Below are 17,690 nucleotides of genomic sequence, written 5' to 3'. Positions count from 1 at the left end.
GTTGTAGGCACAAAAAGTATCACCTGTCAATGTTAAAGCCAAAGAAAGGTGTACACTAAAATCAAAAGCAGAAAGAACAAATGCATTGCCATCATGCTGAGAATAAATAGCCAGGGTAGAAGTGACATGTGTTTCCACAGCCATCCTTGTAAAATCTGCAGCCAGAAGGGAGACAGGATGCCCTGGAGCTTCCCACGTCATGGAAACTTGTGGCTGAATTTTAGCTGAAGAAGATCTGAAAATGGGTTACAGGAGGGAATGCAGAATCGGCTAAACAAGGACCTAATCACAGGGAACCATGCCGCCATGAGATTCTGATTGCTGACCTAGGCCCTGACTTCACCAGTCAGGTATCTCATGAGCAGGTTTGCTTGAAATGCCCTCAAGCTACCTGCATGTGTCTTGTGATAAGACTTACCCTGGAGAGATGAAGCACTCATCTACTTACCCCAGATAGGGAGCCCATGATAGACCAAAGTAAGGATACCACCAAAGTCCAACTTGGTAGACCCATGGTTTTACTGGGGTTACTTACAGGTGTGAGGGGTTACTTACAGAAGCATAAATGACACAAAGACAGCTGCATCAACAAAGCCCACCAAAGCAAGGATGTCAGACAGCTCACAAAACCTGGGGACCTGTGAAGCACACTGCACAGCCTGCAGGCAGCTGGGCAGGTTGGAGCATGTCCTTCCCAGGTGCCTCAGTTAGTTAAATGCTCTTCCAGGCAGCTTGGCTGCTCTCTGTTTCTTCCAGGCAGCTGGTCTGGTGGTAGGCTTGTTTTCTTCTTTTGTCTTCTGAGAGTCTTCTTAGCAGCTCAGCTTTTCCCTCTCTGAGAGGGACTTTCAGCTTTCATTGTTTACTCTGGCAGAGAGGGGCCTAGTGACTCTGGTCAGTTTCAGGGAGTTATTTTGAGTTGTCGCCCTGCTTAAGGGGCTCCCAAGCTTGCATGGTGGAATGTTATAATCTCAGAGGGAACTGTTACAAAACAGCATGCCATTAGGAAGGTTGAGTGAAGCGGCAGTGTCACTGTAAAACCCCCTGTCTTGGACCCCTGTGTTAGTGGAGCTCAGTGGTCAGGATTTGGAGAGCCAGCTGGGTGAACAGAGGAAAGATTTCACCTTACCAAATCTAGGAGAGTCACAGCTATGAATCCCAGTGTGGGGGTGGGGTGGGGGTATCGAGGCACTGCCTCAAGTGGCTGTGAGTTGGCAAAGATCAACCTTTGGCAAAGTTTGGTAAAGATCAAGGAACAGAACTTGCTGGAAATCTGATCTCTTTAATTCAAGCCTCCCAGTGCTTGGCTGCTGTGTGGGCCTTGACAAAGCTGAGGGCTGGAGGCAAATCCAGTCCCCCTGTGAATATCAGAAAGATAGATACTTTCGGTTGACACTTTCTTTCACTTATATGAAAAAGAAAATGTTTGAAACCTGTGCTTGGCCAATGACAATATTTCAACTTTCTTGAGGGGACTAGACAGTAAATGAGGATCTGGTATAAGCTAGGCAGGCTCCATCATACAGCACATAAATTGTAGTATGTAATGGCATTATTAGCCATTACTATTTATTATTATCATTAATTTATTGGGGCGACCCTTCCCAGTGTGGAGATAAAGGGACACTTGCAGGGGCTGGTTCTCTCCTTCTTCCACGTAAATCTAGGGGTGAATTTCAGGTCAGCTTTCTTGGTGACAAGCACCTTTACCTTCTGTGATATTTTGCTTTAATTGTCAACTTGACACAACTTACAATCACTTGGGAAGAGAGTCTCAATGATAGATTATGTACATTGGTTGACCTGTGAGAGATCGTCTTAAGTTAGTTGTTTTTTTTTTATTTAAGTGAGAAGTTTTATTAAAAGGGGGAGGGAAGGGGAAAGAAAGAGAAAAGAGGATAAGAGACAGACAGACAGAGAGAGAGAGAGAGAGAGAGAGAGAGAGAGAGAGAGAGAGAGAGAGAGAGAGAGAATAGAGAAGATGGAGACAGGAAAAGTTCAGTTTGCCCCAGGGGAACCTCGGGGAAGAGAAAGGGAAAGAAAGAGAGCTGGAAAAGAGACCCGGAAGAGAGTGGAAAGAGAGCAAGAGAGTTAAGTTAGTTGTTATAGGAAGACCTATCCCACTTTTGGATGCACCATTTCCTAGCCAGGGGATCTTGAACTATATACAAAGGAATAAATTTCCATAAGCAAAAACAAGCAAGTAAGCATGAATGCATGCACTTCTCTCTACTCTTCACTGTGAAAGTTTATGTGTCCAGCTATTTTAAGTTCCTTCTGCCTTGACTTCCTTGCAGTCTGTCACCTGGAATTGTGAGCTAAAATAAACCCTTTCTCCCACGAGTTACTTTGTGTCAGAGTATTTTGTCACAGCAATGGAAATGAAACACCTGCTGAACTTTCTCACCAGCCGTGTTCCTATCCAGATACATATATCAAAAACATCTTACCCTAGGTAGATGCTGATGGTAGTAGGAACAGGAAGGATCCTGGGACTCAGGGAACCATGGCTGATGATCTGTTGTTTGGAACTCTCAATCTGGACTTTCCTTTTGAAATTGCGCACATGAATCTGTGCGTGTATGCATGCAGGTGCCTGTATAGGCCAGAAGACGCTGTCAAACCCCCTAGAGCTGGAGTTCCAGGAGATTGTGAGACAACATAGGTGCTGGGAAATGAACCATGAAAGAGTATGACTGGGTCCATAATTGCTGCACCATCTCCGTATGCCCTTATTCTGTATTTTGCATGGCCGCAAGAGATGTGTGTTGGTTTTGAACGTTTTGTTGTGGGAATGGCAGTTTCTGGATAAGGAACACAGACCACAAGTGGGAGATTATCTTCCCACTTGTATGCTGGCTACATACGCTTCCCCCCTCTCTTGGCATGTGGAGCTGTGAGTGCTCACTCTGGCCCCACACCAGAACCTGGTTGTTAGCAATGGCCCCTTCTTCACTGCTCTTTAATCTGTACGGAGATCAAAGAACATTTGTTGGGCTCTGACACTCCAGGCCCACTTTGTGTGGCCAGTCACTCTCCAATTTTCAGGACTAGACTAAGAATCTGTCTGCATTCCAAGGTAGTAGACCCCATGGGGTCTTTCTCGCTGTCTCCACCTCACACACCCAACTTCTGCCTGCATAGGTATCTGTCTACCCCTTCCTTCTAGGTCCTCCTCATGTCCCTAAATCCAGCATCCACCCTGGGGCTTACAACTCCAGCATCAATGTTACCAGCCATGCTTTGAGTAGAAGGATGTTGTCCTAATTTGGCTTTCTATTGCTGTGAAAAACCGTTGTGACCAAAAGGCAAGTTGGGGAGGGAAGGATTTATTAGGCTTACACTTCAGCATTGTTGTTCATCCTGAAGTCAGAACAGGAACTCAAACAGGGCAGGAACCTGGAGGCAGGAGCTGATGCAGAGGCCATGGAGGGGTGCTAACTTGCTTCCCCTCAGCCTGCCTTCTTATGGAACATAGGGCCACCAACCCAGGGATGGCACCATCCACCATGGGCTAGGCCATTGCCCATTGATCACCAATTAAGAAAATGCCTTACAGCTGGATTTCAGGAGGCATTTCCTCAACTAGGGCTCCTTCCTCTCTGATAGTAGACACATTATCTGGCCTCTAGACACTTTGCTGTGTGGACCCACGTCCTCCATCTTTCTCCAATGCCCCTACCATCCACAAAGTTCCCTAATAGCCACTCTACATGCCCTTCCCTTCATATCAGTCTTCTAGATGTGTCTCCACTGAGTCCATAGACCTGTTTACGCATCCTCTCTATTACATATTCCAGAATCCCACTTAACCTGTTTGCAAAAGAGGCTTTCAACACATGCTGCTGGATCCCTCTTTTGTAGAGTCTGCCATAGCTCACAAGTGGTCACAGCATCAAAATCAGCTCATGCCTTACATGATTCTTACGTGATCATGAGCTCTACCCTCATGCCACACACCACCATGCTAATGCCCCTTTGATATGGCCTCCCTGCTGGAACTCGGGCATAAGCCTCTCTATATACTTTCCACACTGCCTTTCCTCTAATTAACCTTGGGAAAACACAGCCCATTGCTCCCCGAATGGCCCGAACCCCAAATCCTATGTCTACTCCTAACCTGGCCTGGTGCATCTGCTAAGAATCCTTTGCCTCTCTGGCCTGACCCGAGGGGAATGGGTCAATATGCTTCATGTGCATAGGGATGAGAGAAGAGAGGAAGCCTCTTTCTAATCAGCATGGGGCAGGTATTTGTGTTTCTTTTGAAACAGTAGTACTATGGCAGAATGACTCCTAGTACCATGACTGCACCATTGAAAGAGAGGACAGTGCAAAGACCTGGGGGCAGCCTAGGTGACCGTTCACACTCCTACAATAAATGCTCAGAATGTCCTTTTTGTATATTTGCTACAGGATAACAGTGAACTGCTAAGTATTGGTGGAACTCAGATCTCTTTGTGAACAGTCTTCTCACTAGGGACTTGCCCTATTCCTGTTTGTATGTATTTGCAACCACAGGGTCAAGGATTAAGGTGAAGATAGTACTATATGACAACAGAGAACAATATATGTCTACATGAGGATCTTTGTGGCTCTTGAGAAACTTTTATAATTTGTGGAGTAAGAAAAATGACTCAGTTTGTCACCTCTCTTTGTCCTTCTGATTAAATATTTTCTCAATAATTGGCATCCACAACTTACTAATCCCCAAAAAGGACATGAAATATATTGGATGCATATTTCTTTATTGCTGAAAGAATAAGGTTTCACGGCCATTATAGGCTCTTAGTGTGTCAGTGACATCACAATATCTTGTCTTCATCTGGTGCCTGGACAGGATGATGCTTCAGGACTCCTCCAAAAGCTTTACTTCTAGGTGTTCTGCCCATCAGCAGCTTCCTTCTGGAGCATTAGAGACTGCTGATACTTCCTGTATTTGGCTCTTCTTCTCTTAAACCAACTCTGTAATAACACGGTGCAAGAGATGGCTTTAATATATTCAACAGTCAACATCATAACTAGAAAAAAAAACACTGTGTAACTGTACATGCAAGTGAGGCTTTAGATTGAAAAGAACATATATATATAATATATATATATATATATATATATATATATATATATATGGGTTTTTGTTTAAAATTCTTTCATACAATATATTTGATTGTCCCTCTCGGAACACTTCCACATCCTCCATACCTCCTTACCTGCCCAACTTCATTTTCTCTTGAAAAATAAGACAATAACAAAACAAAAAACAAAACTCAAAACGTACTAAAAAACAAAAGACAAAAATACCAAAATAAAACAAATGAAACAAAGGCCTTCAGAAAACATGGAGTCAACCAGAATTATTCTTGGGTATGGGCCCTGTCCCAGAGTATGGTTGATATACCCAGTGATGCTCCACACACAAAAAATTATGTTCCCTTTACCAGCAGGTATCAACTGCAACTATCTTTTTTGTTAGGGATGGGACTTTGTGTCCACATCCCTTTCTCTGTGCTGGAATTTTGTCTGGTTCAAATCCATGCAGGTCTTGTGCTTAAAAATGAGAAACTTTGTGCCAGGGCAAGACAACAAAAAGGTTCCTCCATCTTGTATTCTTGCTGAAGCCATTTCAGATTTATCTGGAATTTGATCTCCTTGATGGAGAATTCCAGGAAAAAAATTACCCAACACTACTATTTTAGGGAACAAAGGTCAAGATGTCCTCGCTACCTAATCTTAGCTTCTCTTAAACTGCCTGCTTGTTCAGAACACCCCTCTCCAGTTAACCATTTAATTGGCTTCTATTAAAACTACTTGTTTCAAAGTGCTTACTCTGCAAAGCCCCCTGCAGCTGCCAAGTTAGATGCCAGGACATTTTCTGCCTTTAAAACCCCATCTTCTGGACTCTCAGGGCTACACCTAGGTCCCTGAATAGCTTGGTTGTGATCCTGGCCAACTGAACTAAATACTTTCAATTGTCTATAAACTGCTTGAGTGGTCATCTCTGATGGGCCATAGGTAAGATTGTAGAGGTCCCACTGAGATTCCTGAGCTCAGACCCAGACACTTAGGGCCTTGGGACACCCCCCCCCCAGGAACACTGAAGAGTGCACCAGCTTGAAAAAGGACTCTTAGTGGACTTGCTGGGCCTGAGATGGTCCAAGATCCCAAGAAAATCCTCTCTAAGCCATCGCTGCTGAGCACTCTGGAGGCACCCAATATCGGTCACTACCCTAAAGAAAAACAAACAAAACAAAAGTTATCTGGTCGGAACGCCTCCTGAGGTAAGTTTGGTCTGTAAGAGGTGCCATCTGATTTGGACACAAGAGGTGAGGTCCGATGCAACCATAGATCCTGTGTCCAGGATCTGTGTGAGATGTCACTGCAGGTGTATGAATGTGTGGTGGCCACCCCTGTTTGTCGTTTCGTTACTATGTGTCTCTCTGTCAGTTCTGTCCTTTGAAGAAACAGATCTAAAATGAAAGGGGAGTAAGTCATCCCAAAACCACAGCTACAGCTACCCCTAGGCAGTGCACTAATTCCCTGCAAGCTCACGGGAAATGCCAGGCAGCACTGTAGTGCCCCTGCTTCTGGAAGCAACTGTGGCTGTGCTTCTTAGCAGCAAGCTCTACTGCTGCTGTAACTATGTGTGTGCTTCCAAGCCTTGGTTGTAATCACCAGTTTCCCTGTAATAATCAATGGCTTCTTCTGGTACAAGACCCCTTACCTTCGTTTAAGACCTGTGTCCTCTTGTTGAAGACCAAAATCCTTTGGGCCTAAGCGAGTTGCCCTGAGAAACCCCAAACCTCTGCCTATTCCCTCAGCCAGGAGAAGGAAATAATTCCTAGAGCCAGGTGCTTGTTGCACAGTGGAAGGAGGAAGCTGAAGGGACTCTAGCCAACTCAAGCATGGCAAACATGGTTCTGGAAGGCCATGTCTTTCTCCCCCACTCCCTCTGCCATGCTAAAATCTGTTAGATTACATTCCTAAACCCAGCCACCAAGGTCTATGCCATTATTTGGCCACTTTCTTTTCCTGAGGCTTACTACCAAGTTCCAGCTATCAACATATTGAAGTCCAACAATCAAAATGCCCTTGTGGCTGCCCTAATTAACCTGTCCAATCAAATCAAAGACCTTATCCTAACAGAGTTTTCCTTTTATAAACTGCCATTTGCCTATGGACTATGTCAGTCTCTTCTCTATTCAGAGGCAGTCCTTTGCCACCCTCATCCCTGACAAATATTCCTTCTCCCTCTCTCGTGTTCCCTTCCCCTTCTCCCTTGTCCCCTATCTTTGTCTCTTATTCCATGCCCTTTGTCTCTCTGGGGCCAAAAAATCTCCTTCGTGCTGAGAACTTGGTCTTGGTGATCTTGAGCCAATACTGGTCCCTTCAGAAGTAATTTCCCAGTACAATGTGTGGAGAGTGGTGGCAGATATTTAATAGGTTTCAACTTATGGAAATTATTCAGAAAGTTTACAACAACTGAAATTCAAGACAAAGACAAAGGGGGGAAGAAACTCTCCCAAGAAGTGATCCCTGCCCTTGGGGAAACAGACAAGAGAGAAATATTGGAGAAACAGACTGGGGGAAGGAGTTCAGGGATTCACCAGCATCATTTGATGGGCCCTGAGTGCAGATCCATTGGCGGTTAAGGGGGAAAACATCCACCCAAGCAGCATGCTGCAGTGTGCAAATGGCCTCCTCATAGCTCTGACCACTGATTAGGAATGTAGACAGCTAACAGAAGCCATTTTAGAGGTCCTTCAGGCCCAGAGGGACAGAGTCTAAGCCAAGAAAGCTCATCTGTGCATCCTTCAGTACATAAACTGAGGCCACAACCTAGAGGAAGGCCTATTTCAGCCATCCTGAAAAACCCCACTCTCATATCAACCTGGAGATGGTTGAATACTGCTGCCTATGAGTAACTGGATTTACTGAGCCAGCCAAGCCTCTCTATGCTAGCACCAGGAGTTATGCAGCCTTTGGGGTGAACTGAGACTGAACTGATGGGCTTTAAAGCCTTGAGAAAAGTCCTGATGTCTGCCCCGACCATGACCCTGCCAGACATTACTATTTTCTGTACAAAAAGATCAAAAATAAAAATGAAATTGACATACTTCAACAATACTGTTTGCAGCCTGTCTTGAACACTTGTGATGCCCTATATGAACAGTTAAATCCTAACTCCCAACAGTGCCTCCTCACAAGAGGCCAATCTCAGGAAGGACAAAGGATGTTTTGAGATTTATCACTTAAGATAGTGGGTTATCCACTTCCTACCTTCCCCCTAAGTGTCAGAAAACAATCTCTTTTATTCTCAGTCTCCTCCTCCTCCTCCTCTTCCTCCTCCTCTTCCTCCACCTCCTCCTCCTCCTCTTCCTCCTGTTCCACTTTCTCTTCCTTATCCCCCCTTTTCCCTGCAACTTCCTCTCCATCTATCTGTCTTTCAGAAGCAGCCTTCCGTGTTTCTGGATCTCTACTGGCATTTTTTACCAAAATACATAATTCTTCACAGGTAAACAATTCTGCTCCCATGCTTTCAGCCCACCAGTCATAGCTGGATGGCTTCTTAGGAAGCACACTTGCCTAAAGAGAGTGCAAAGCTATATCTTATCCACAGATCAAACAAACAAACAAAAGTCCCTCTCAAATTTCCTTGGAACAGCTAATGCTACTCCAAGGAACGCCTGAACAGATCTGTGATATTGTCACCTATGGAGTTAGGGAAATGAGACCAATTCAAACAAATCATTCAGATATCTTGGGACTCCCCTGATTCCATGGAGTTTGGGGATAAGTGAGACCATGTCACCTATGGCCATCCCCCCCCCCTCTTCCATGCCCTCTTAAGTTTTCTGGGCTCAGTACAAAGACAATCTTCTCAATAAAGCTGTAGCTTGAGGGTACTGATGCCCTACTTCCTGCCCAACATAAAGAGCATCCTCGGCCCTGTTATTCTTCAAAGACATTCAAAGCCTTAAATCAGAGCCCTAAGGTTGAACCTCTACTCAGGAAGGTGATCTGCCACAATGTGGAGAACAGTTAACAAAACCACCCCTCCTAAATAAATTGGCTAGCTATGGAAATACAGTCACAGTTACCTATTAGATGCCATCATCCTCTCAGGCTCCTAGTTCACTATTATTGGGAAATCCTCAAACTGCACATTTATGACTCCATGTACTTTCTCTCCCTGCCTGGAACCTTCTATTATGTGGATGTATAGTCTAAAGAAGACTAACCAAAGGAATGGAAGCCTTGCTGAGGAGAACTCAAGCCTACCATCATGATGCCTCCTCCATGAACTCAAACAAAGCCCCAGTGGCTGACTCATGTGGGCTCACATTAAGTCAGAGTTCCCCATGTTTGATTCCTAAAACCTATCTATTATGTTTCTAAAAGGAAAGGGGGAAATCAGAAGTAAGGCTTTGGGAAAGACACACTGAAGAGTGTGCAAAGAGGAGAACATGGGTGTTTTCTCCTCTCTTATGTCCTGTGTTCATGCTCTCTCCATAGCTGAACTGCATCGGTTTTTCTAGAGCTGCAATGCATCAGACTTTCTAGAGCTTCAGTGCATCAATCTCTCTAGAGCTGCAATGCATCAGCCTCTAGAGCTGCAGAGCATCAGTCTATCTGGAGCTGCAGTGCAGTGCCTGTCAGCTCTGAGAGGGCAAAAATTCCTCACACCTTCAGATTTTCTTTTTCTCTCACTCTGCCTCTTCATCCTGGGGAAAACCCCTCTTCTCCCGCCCCCCGCGCCGGCTTCACTTACCTGAGCCCGGTCCTACTGTAGATTCTACCGCTTGATGTTATGATGCCAGCACTCGGTGGCCTGCTATGTGGGACTGCTGCTCTGCACAACCTACTGCAGGTAGTGTAGCCAGTTTATGTCATGGCAAGACTGCCCTGATGCATCCTGAAGTAAGTTAGCATTAACAGCACTCTGCACTGCCTTTACCCTTTCTGATTGGACATGCAGTATTCCGTTCCTTTGGGCTCATGGCCTCAGCTTTTTATCCCATGATCTAAACATTAGACTTTACTCTCTGAAGGAAAGAAATTCATTGAAAACAAGATAGCTACAACTCTGCCTTCAAGTGAGCTCTATCCTTTCCCAAATCCCACAAAACCCACATCTTCAATATAGTCTTTAAACAAAAAGGAGCCTTTTCAGCTTGCAAGTTTTTCAACAGAAAACTCACTTGACCATGGCTTGGCACCCTTTACTTTTTATGTGGATGGTGTGTGATGTGCGTGTGTATCCATGTGCTTGCAGAGGACTGAGATCAGAGTCAAGCATCTTCCTAGCTTGTTCTCCACATGAGTTACAGTGGGGGGGGGTCTGTCCCTGAACCTACAATCAGCAGTTAAGCTAGTCTAGATTGCTATAAGGATCCCCAGTCTCTGCCTCCTGAAACCAAGATTATGACTGAATGTGAGCTGACACACCTGAGAAGCTCTTAGCTGGGTGCTGAGGATCCCAACTCAGGTTCTCAGACTCATGTTGCACTGAGCCCTCTCCTCAGCTCCAACCTGCATTTTGACTGCATCATTTCCCCTGATCACATTCTCCTTATTAGATGAACTGAAACTAATTCACTGTTATTCTTTTTCTTTAATTTTAGCACAAAGTTCCCAAGCTATCAGCCCTAGCCCTATCCAAACACCAAAGTGACTATTTTGGCAATGTTTTTAGTTAGCCAAAACACAGCGTGGGGGAACATGAAAATTCTGCTTTGTTGCTGTCTACATTACCTTTCCACAAGATTACAAAAGTGGAGGGCCAACCATGTGGACTTTTAAAGTGTCTTCTCATAAAAAAGTCTCATAAAGTGTCTTCGCTAAACTAAACACAGACTAGTTATTCAAAAACTGTGTTTCTTGGGAGAATTTCTCCCTTGCCTAATTAATTCATGCTTTTAAGTAAGTGTGTATTTGTTGCAACTGAACCTTTTTGAACCCTGCTGCTTACAACATCAATCAGAGTGTCCCTAAGGTCACTTAGAGCCCTACTATTATCTTACACATAAGTGCCCTGAAACGACCTGCGTGTCAAGACTTCAGTATTAATCACTGCAGACATACCAGTAAACATTTATGTCTTCCTATATGTATGAAATTACAATATGCAATGCTGTGTATACATCTGATGTTCACGAACTGATTATAAGTACTCTGCTTTTTTAGTTTTTTTTTTTTTTCAGTTAAGAGATCATGCTGCCTCCAATAAATGGGAAAGGGCCATAAGCTACTGGGTACTCGCTCGTTCCACCTTCACCTCTGAAAGACTGCATGATTCAATGCTTGTTTGCCATTATAAAACAGACAAGGACACCTCCCAACCATGGTCTCTTTTCATAATGGCAACAAGAAAACGGTCCAGGTCTTGAAGCAGAGTTTCCTGCCCAAAGCCTTTACAGATTTACTGACCCGCACTTTCGATTCTCCAAGGAATAAGCGTCTGGCAAGGTCCTTCCTGTGGAAATAAAATAGAAGAGTGGAGCTGTTAGATGAACACAGCATTGCAGCTTGGCAAGATAAAGAGACTTTTGGAGGTGGATCACATACCAACACAAAAATATGTAAAGATGCTGAGCTCCAAAGTATTAAAGTGGCTTTTCATTTATCTGTTTTACTACAGTAAACACACTAATTAACACAAGGAAGATATGATATGGTAGTAGAGGGGTTGCTTAGGAACCACTAAGTCTTGAGTTTAATTCCCGTTACAAAAGGTGGGGGGGAGCATGAAAAAGAAGGAGGGGGAGGAAAATAAACATAAACAAAAAGAAAACTAAAGGAAGGAATTGAGAGGCATCAACCAGTTTTTAGGATCAATCCATATCAACACTGCATGGATATAGTGACTTTGACCTCACAAAACATCCTTCCTATACACAGCAAAAAAACAGGTAAAGGCCTCCATGCCTTGGGGCTCAAAACAGGTAGGGGCCACAGTATAGAGAACATACCTCCAAATGAGATGCTGAAGGATGGGAGCTGGGATGGCTACTGAAACAAACCACATACCTTATGATCTCATCAGGGTACTTAGTTTTTTCAAAAACATCTTCCAGTTCACTCAGCTGCCTGGGTGTGAGACCAAACTGGATCCGTGGTCTTCTGCGCCGTAATTTTGGAACTCTGGCAGCAGCCATGTTCTCTTGCTCCTCCAGTTGTGGCTGTGCAGACCCTTGGTGGCTCCCATGGCTCTCATTTTTGATGTTATCAGGAACATAGTTGGAGACTGAAGGATAGCTCACATCATCCTTGCAGTCGAGGGTGCCCTGGTTCTTTGGTTTGTCTGAACTATTTAGAGAAACTTTACCAAAGGTGCCACTTTTTGCTGTCTCAGTGTCGTCATCAAAATCAAGGCTCACCTCGATCTCATTTTCCTCCAGCTTGCAGAAATTGGAGCCCACATGATGGGACTGGAGAGCCATGGTGGGATCTAAAAGAGAGTAGCATCATCTCCACAAATGTTTTGGGAATTGAAATGGTATTGCAGAAGCATATAGGCTTTTAGCAAGTTTTGCATCTGTCCTCCTTCCATCCCACAATCCCTAAAGGAGATATGTGCCCAATGGGAATGTCTCTAGGGAGCATGTGCAGAATGTACCCAACTTGGAATCCAATCAAGCCCATAAAACCTTGAGAGAAAGGGACTAGAGGAGCAAGCAGGCTGTTTCAGGTGCACAAGTAGGGATGAGGACAAGAATTTACACTGAGCACATGGCCCTTGAGTGAACTTCTGGAGAATTTCTAGCCTCTCTATCTCACTTGGGTGCACATTGCAAGAACCGGGAATTAAGTGGACATGGTTATCTCAGTTCATGTTTGTTACAAATTTCTGAGAGGAGACTGGAAACACAGCCAATCACTGTCGTCCACCAGCAGCAGTGGCATGTTTGAAGAGACAGTTTTGTACATCATTCTGGTGAATGAGACACTGCAAAAAACTTGATGTCACCATTGAAAAAATAGAATACTCCAGATTGTTGATAATTAATCACTATCAGAGTCTCTGTATAATGTCATGTCCAGTGCTTCTCATATCTGCAAATGCTGACACTGTGTGGGTAACTGCCCTTTTTGTAGTGTCAATAAACCACTGAAGGTTGAGAGTGCAGTGGAACATTACCTGGGCTGATTAAGCATCATATATGCATCAAGGAAACAAAAATTAATGATATATTATGCTGGAGAGGATGTGGAGAAAGGGGAATACTCCTCCATTGCTGGTGGGAGTGCAAACTTGTACAACCACTTTGGAAATCAGTATGGCGGTTCCTCAGGAAAATGGGAATCAGTCTACCACAAGATCCAGCAATTCCAGTCTTAGGCATATACCTAAAAAATGCACATTCATACAAAAAGGACATCTACTCAACAATGTTCATAGCAGCGTTATTTGTAATAGCCAGAACCTGGAAGCAACGTAGATGCCCCTCAACTGAAGAATGGATGGAGAAAATATAATACACTTACACAATGGAGTACTACTCAGCAGGAAAAAATGGAATCTTAAAATTCACAGGAAAATGGGTGGAAATAGAAGAATTCAACCTGAGTGAGGTAACCCAGTCACAAAAAAACAAAATGTTATGTACTCACTCATATATGGATTTTAGACATAGAGCAAAGGATTACCAGCCTACAACCCACACCGCCAGAAAAGCTAGGAAACAAGGAGGACCCTAAGAGAGACATGCATGGTCCCCTGGAGAAGGGGAAAGGGACAAGATCTCCTGAGCATGGGAGGAAGGAGAAGGGAGCTAGAAGAAAGACAGGGAGAGAAGACGAGGGGAGAGGAGGACATGAAAGAGCAGGAAGATTGAGTCAGGGGAAGAATAGAGGAGAGAAAGATAAGAGATACAATAATAGAGGGAGCCATTATAGGTTTAAAGAGAATTCTGGCACTAGGGAAATGTCCAGAGATCTACAAGGATAACCCCAACTAACAATCTAAGCAACAGTGGAGAGGCTACCTTAAATGCCCTTTTCCAGTAATGGGATTGATGACTACCTTATATGCCATCCTAGAGCCAGTAACTGATGGAAGCAGAGGCAGACACCCACAGCTAAACTCTGAACTGAACTCTGGAATCCAGTTGTAGAGTGGGAGGAGTGATGAGCAAAGGGATCAGGACCAGGCTGGAGAAACCCACAGAAACAGCTGACCTGAACAAGGGGTTGCTCATGTACCCCAGACTGATAGCTGGGAAAACAGCATAGGACTGTTCCAGACCCCCCTGAACGAGGATGTCAGTTTGGATGTCTGGTTAATCTATGGGGCCTCTGGTATTGGATCAGTATTTATCCCTAGTACACAAATGGACTTTGGGAGCCCAGTCCACATAGAGGGATACCCTCTCAGCCTAGACACATGGGGGAGGGTCTAGGCTCTGCTCCAAATGATATGACAAACTTTGAAGATTGCCCATGGAAGGCCTCACCCTCCCTGGGGGATGGGGAGCAGGGGAGGGAGAGGGAACTGGGATTTACATGTAAAGGAAGCTTGTTTCTAATAATAATAATAATAAATCTATTTCAAAAAATAAATAAAAAAGGGAATAAAAATGAAAGAACTTTGGGCCCAGTTCTTTTCAAAGAGTTAATATTCTCAAAGAAGTGTTTTTGGTGAGCTGAGATGTTGGAAAATACCAAGAAAAGGTATTCCTGGGGCTAGAGAGATAGCTCAGAGGGTAAGAGCACTGACTTTTCTTCCAGAGAAACAGATTTCAATTCCCAGAACCCATATGCCAGCTAACAACTGTCTGTAACTCCAAGATCTGGCACACTGACACAGACATACATGCAGGCAAACACCAATGCACATAAAATAAAAACAAATAAATTTAAAAGAATAAATAAATGTAACCGCAACTTTTCATGTTTATAAAAAAAAATGTAGCCGGGCATAGGTGGCGCACTCCTTTAATCCCAGCACTTGGGAGGCAGAGGCAGGCAGATCTCTGTGAGTTCGAGACCAGCCTGGTTTCCAGAGCAAGTGCTAGGATAGGCTCCAAAGCTGCACAGAGAAACCCTGTCTTGAAAAACCAAAAAAAAAAAAAAAAAAAAAAAAAGGAAAAGAAAATGTAATCCTTCATCCAGCAACTGATGGAAACAGCCCACAGCCAAACATTAGATGGACCTCAAATCCCTTGGAAAAGGTGGAGGAAGGATTATGGGAAACAGAGGGGCCAAGGATACCACAATAAACACACAGAATAACCTAACCTGGGCTTATAGGGGCTCCCAGAGATTGAGCCACCAACCAGAGAGCTTCCATGGGACTGAACTAGTCCCTCTGCAATACTTTAGAGTTGTGTAGCTGGGTCTTCTTGTGGGACTCCTAACAGTAGAAGCAGGGGCTATCTCTGACTCTGTGACCTGATTTTGCAACCCTTTCTTCCTTCTAGATTGTTTTGTCCAGTTTTAATAGGAGAGGAGGGACCTAGTCTCACTGCCACTTGATATGCCATGGCTGGCTGATATCCATGGGAGGCCTGCCCTTTATGGAAGAGAAAAGAGGAGGAGTGGATGGGAGAAGAGGGGAGGTTGGTGGGAGGGTCTGGGAGGAGAGGAGGAAGGGAGGGAGGGGAATGTGATTTGGGCTGGGAAAATAATTAGTAAAAAAAGAAAAAGTAGAGTTGAACATTGTTTTTAAAAATTAATATTGAGTTAATTAAAGTTACAGATAAAGAAACAAAAAATGCAACCCCTTTTAAAATATCATTATTTGATTGTGTGCACATGCTTGTGGGTGCCTACAGGGAGCACTGGATCCCCTGAAGAAGTTCAGCTTCTACATAGGTGGTTGTGAGGCACCTGAGGTAGATGCTGGAAACTGGACTCTAGTTCTCTGAAAGAACAGCAAATGCCCTTATCAATGTAACCATCTCTCCAGTCCCCTCGTACAAACACAAACTTTTTCTTTCTCCATTTCAATTACAGAATCCCAGAGCTTTGTGATATTAGGGCAGTTAGTAAGATTCCTAAGAAAGTTGTAGTGCAAATATTTTGACTTACAAATGTGAAAAATCAATGTCCTTAAAAACAAAAACCTTGTCAAATACCCATAGAGTTAGTAGCTGAAAAGATTAGGATTATTTTTAATTGCTGAATTTATGTGTTATGTGTGTATGGGCCTGTATCATGGTGTGCGTGCCATAATAGAACTTTGGATGTCAGAAGACAACTTGGGAGAATCAGTTCTCTCTTTCTCCCATGTGCATCCAGGGATCAGGCTCAGGTCATGAGGCAAGCACTTTTACCCACTGAGACATTACAGAAGATCCCCACACAGGTTCATTTTTATGCACAAGGGGTGTGGTCCAGGCAGAGTTCCATTAGAGTATGCCTGCTCAAAATTTTTGAACAACATTTAGAATACCTTTGAATATTCGGCTTACTGGACATTGATCCCTGCGTACACTATAGGGGCTCATAAATGAGCAGCATCCCCCCTCCCAGAACTCTTGACCCAAGTATACTCCATTAATTCCTCCTAAATATCCTATCAGGAGGAAGGGCAGAATATCCCTTCTGAAGAGAATGCTATCTTTTCTCAAGTTGTATTACACTCTGTTTAATGTATTGTGTTTTTAAAAAGATTAGTTCTTTGGTTGTTTGCAGGTTTGGGTAGTATAGATAAAGAAACAGAGCCTCTGAGACCTCATCCTTCTAATGTGAGAAGCTGAGGTCTTCATGGTGATGCTAAACACAGAAAAGCCCTAATATTTGCATCATGTGAGCATCGGCAGGACAGGACACAGTCACCTTCCCTTTTCACTCACTGCTAGGAATCCTTGGGTTCTAACTTTTGAGAAGGAAGAGAGGATGAAAAGAATGAGCATAAAGGAAGGGACAGGGCAGGCTGCTGTGAAGCAAGGAAATGAGCGGTAGCAGGAGGTGGCACGTGGGTGCCCAGGTCCAAATCCTGAGCTTTGTATCTTAGGACCCTCGAGGTCTGTGTCTAAGTCTCGGTTATAGCCTCCTGTATTGCTACTTTGCCTGCTCTATTTGCCTCCTAGGAACATTTTACATTCAGCTGCTATTGTGAAACACACTTATTCTAGAAAAACAACATATTTACTCACTACAGAAAGGGATCCCACCACAGACAGAAGTAACAATTACACTAGTTTCCAACTTGGAAAACAACTGGATTTTACCAGAGCTACTTACAGGAATATGGGTGAGGGGTTGCTTGCAGGAGCAGAAATGACTCAAAGCCAGCCTCGTCACCAAAGCCTACCTCAGTATGAATGATGGCTCACAAAATCTGGAAACCCGAAGCAAGCTATACAGCCTGAAGGCATAACAACAGGTTGCAGTCTTTCCAGGTGGCTCAGTTAGTCTGAGCCTCTTCCAGGTGGCTCAACTGGTCTTTGCTCCTAAGCAGCTCTGCTGGTCTCTTCCAGGCTGCTCCACTGGTCTAAGGGTGACTCTCAGCAGTCTTGACTATTTATACAGTCTTGGGGAGGGCGGGGCCTACTGAATATGGTCAGTTTTGGGGACTTCCTGAGGCTATTTTGAGATGTTTGCTCCTCCTTAATGAGCTTTTCTGTGGGATTGGATGTTCCAATCCAGGAGGAAACTGTTATACAACCACAGGAAAAAGAATCAATTTAGAAATGTACACTTGAGCCCGTCATGCTCCTTATTACACCCTCCCATAGAAGGCAACTGGAAAT

At 44.1% G+C, this 17,690-nt stretch overlaps 1 protein-coding gene across 1 annotated transcript; it reads right to left on the bottom strand.

Moving 5' to 3' along the window:
• Positions 1-4,725: 4,725 nt before the first annotated feature.
• Positions 4,726-17,401, bottom strand: LOC100765166 (paired mesoderm homeobox protein 1). The gene is made up of 4 exons (XM_027433448.2): positions 17,252-17,401; positions 12,022-12,442; positions 11,422-11,467; positions 4,726-4,959 (listed from the first exon to the last, which is right to left on the bottom strand). The coding sequence occupies exons 2-4, from the start codon at positions 12,432-12,434 to the stop codon at positions 4,870-4,872; spliced, it is 549 nt and encodes a 182-aa protein (XP_027289249.1). The 5' UTR covers positions 12,435-12,442; positions 17,252-17,401; the 3' UTR covers positions 4,726-4,869.
• Between the last annotated feature and the right edge of the window lie 289 nt (positions 17,402-17,690).

The sequence above is a fragment of the Cricetulus griseus genome, chromosome X (genome assembly GCF_003668045.3).
Source record: "Cricetulus griseus strain 17A/GY chromosome X, alternate assembly CriGri-PICRH-1.0, whole genome shotgun sequence".
NCBI lineage: Eukaryota > Metazoa > Chordata > Mammalia > Rodentia > Cricetidae > Cricetulus > Cricetulus griseus.
The sequence above is the reverse complement of the archived record's forward strand: the minus strand, read 5'-3'. Positions and strand labels throughout refer to the sequence as shown.

Excerpts from the sequence above, each read along its gene's own strand:
- LOC100765166 (XM_027433448.2), bottom strand. The coding sequence starts at position 12,434 with ATGGCTCTCCAGTCCCATCATGTGGGCTCCAATTTCTGCAAGCTGGAG. Across the intron at positions 11,468-12,021 it reads TACCCTGATGAGATCATAAG|GAAGGACCTTGCCAGACGCT; the intron begins GTATGTGGTTTG and ends TTATTTCCACAG. Across the intron at positions 4,960-11,421 it reads TTGGAGAATCGAAAGTGCGG|AGTTGGTTTAAGAGAAGAAG; the intron begins GTCAGTAAATCT and ends GTGTTATTACAG.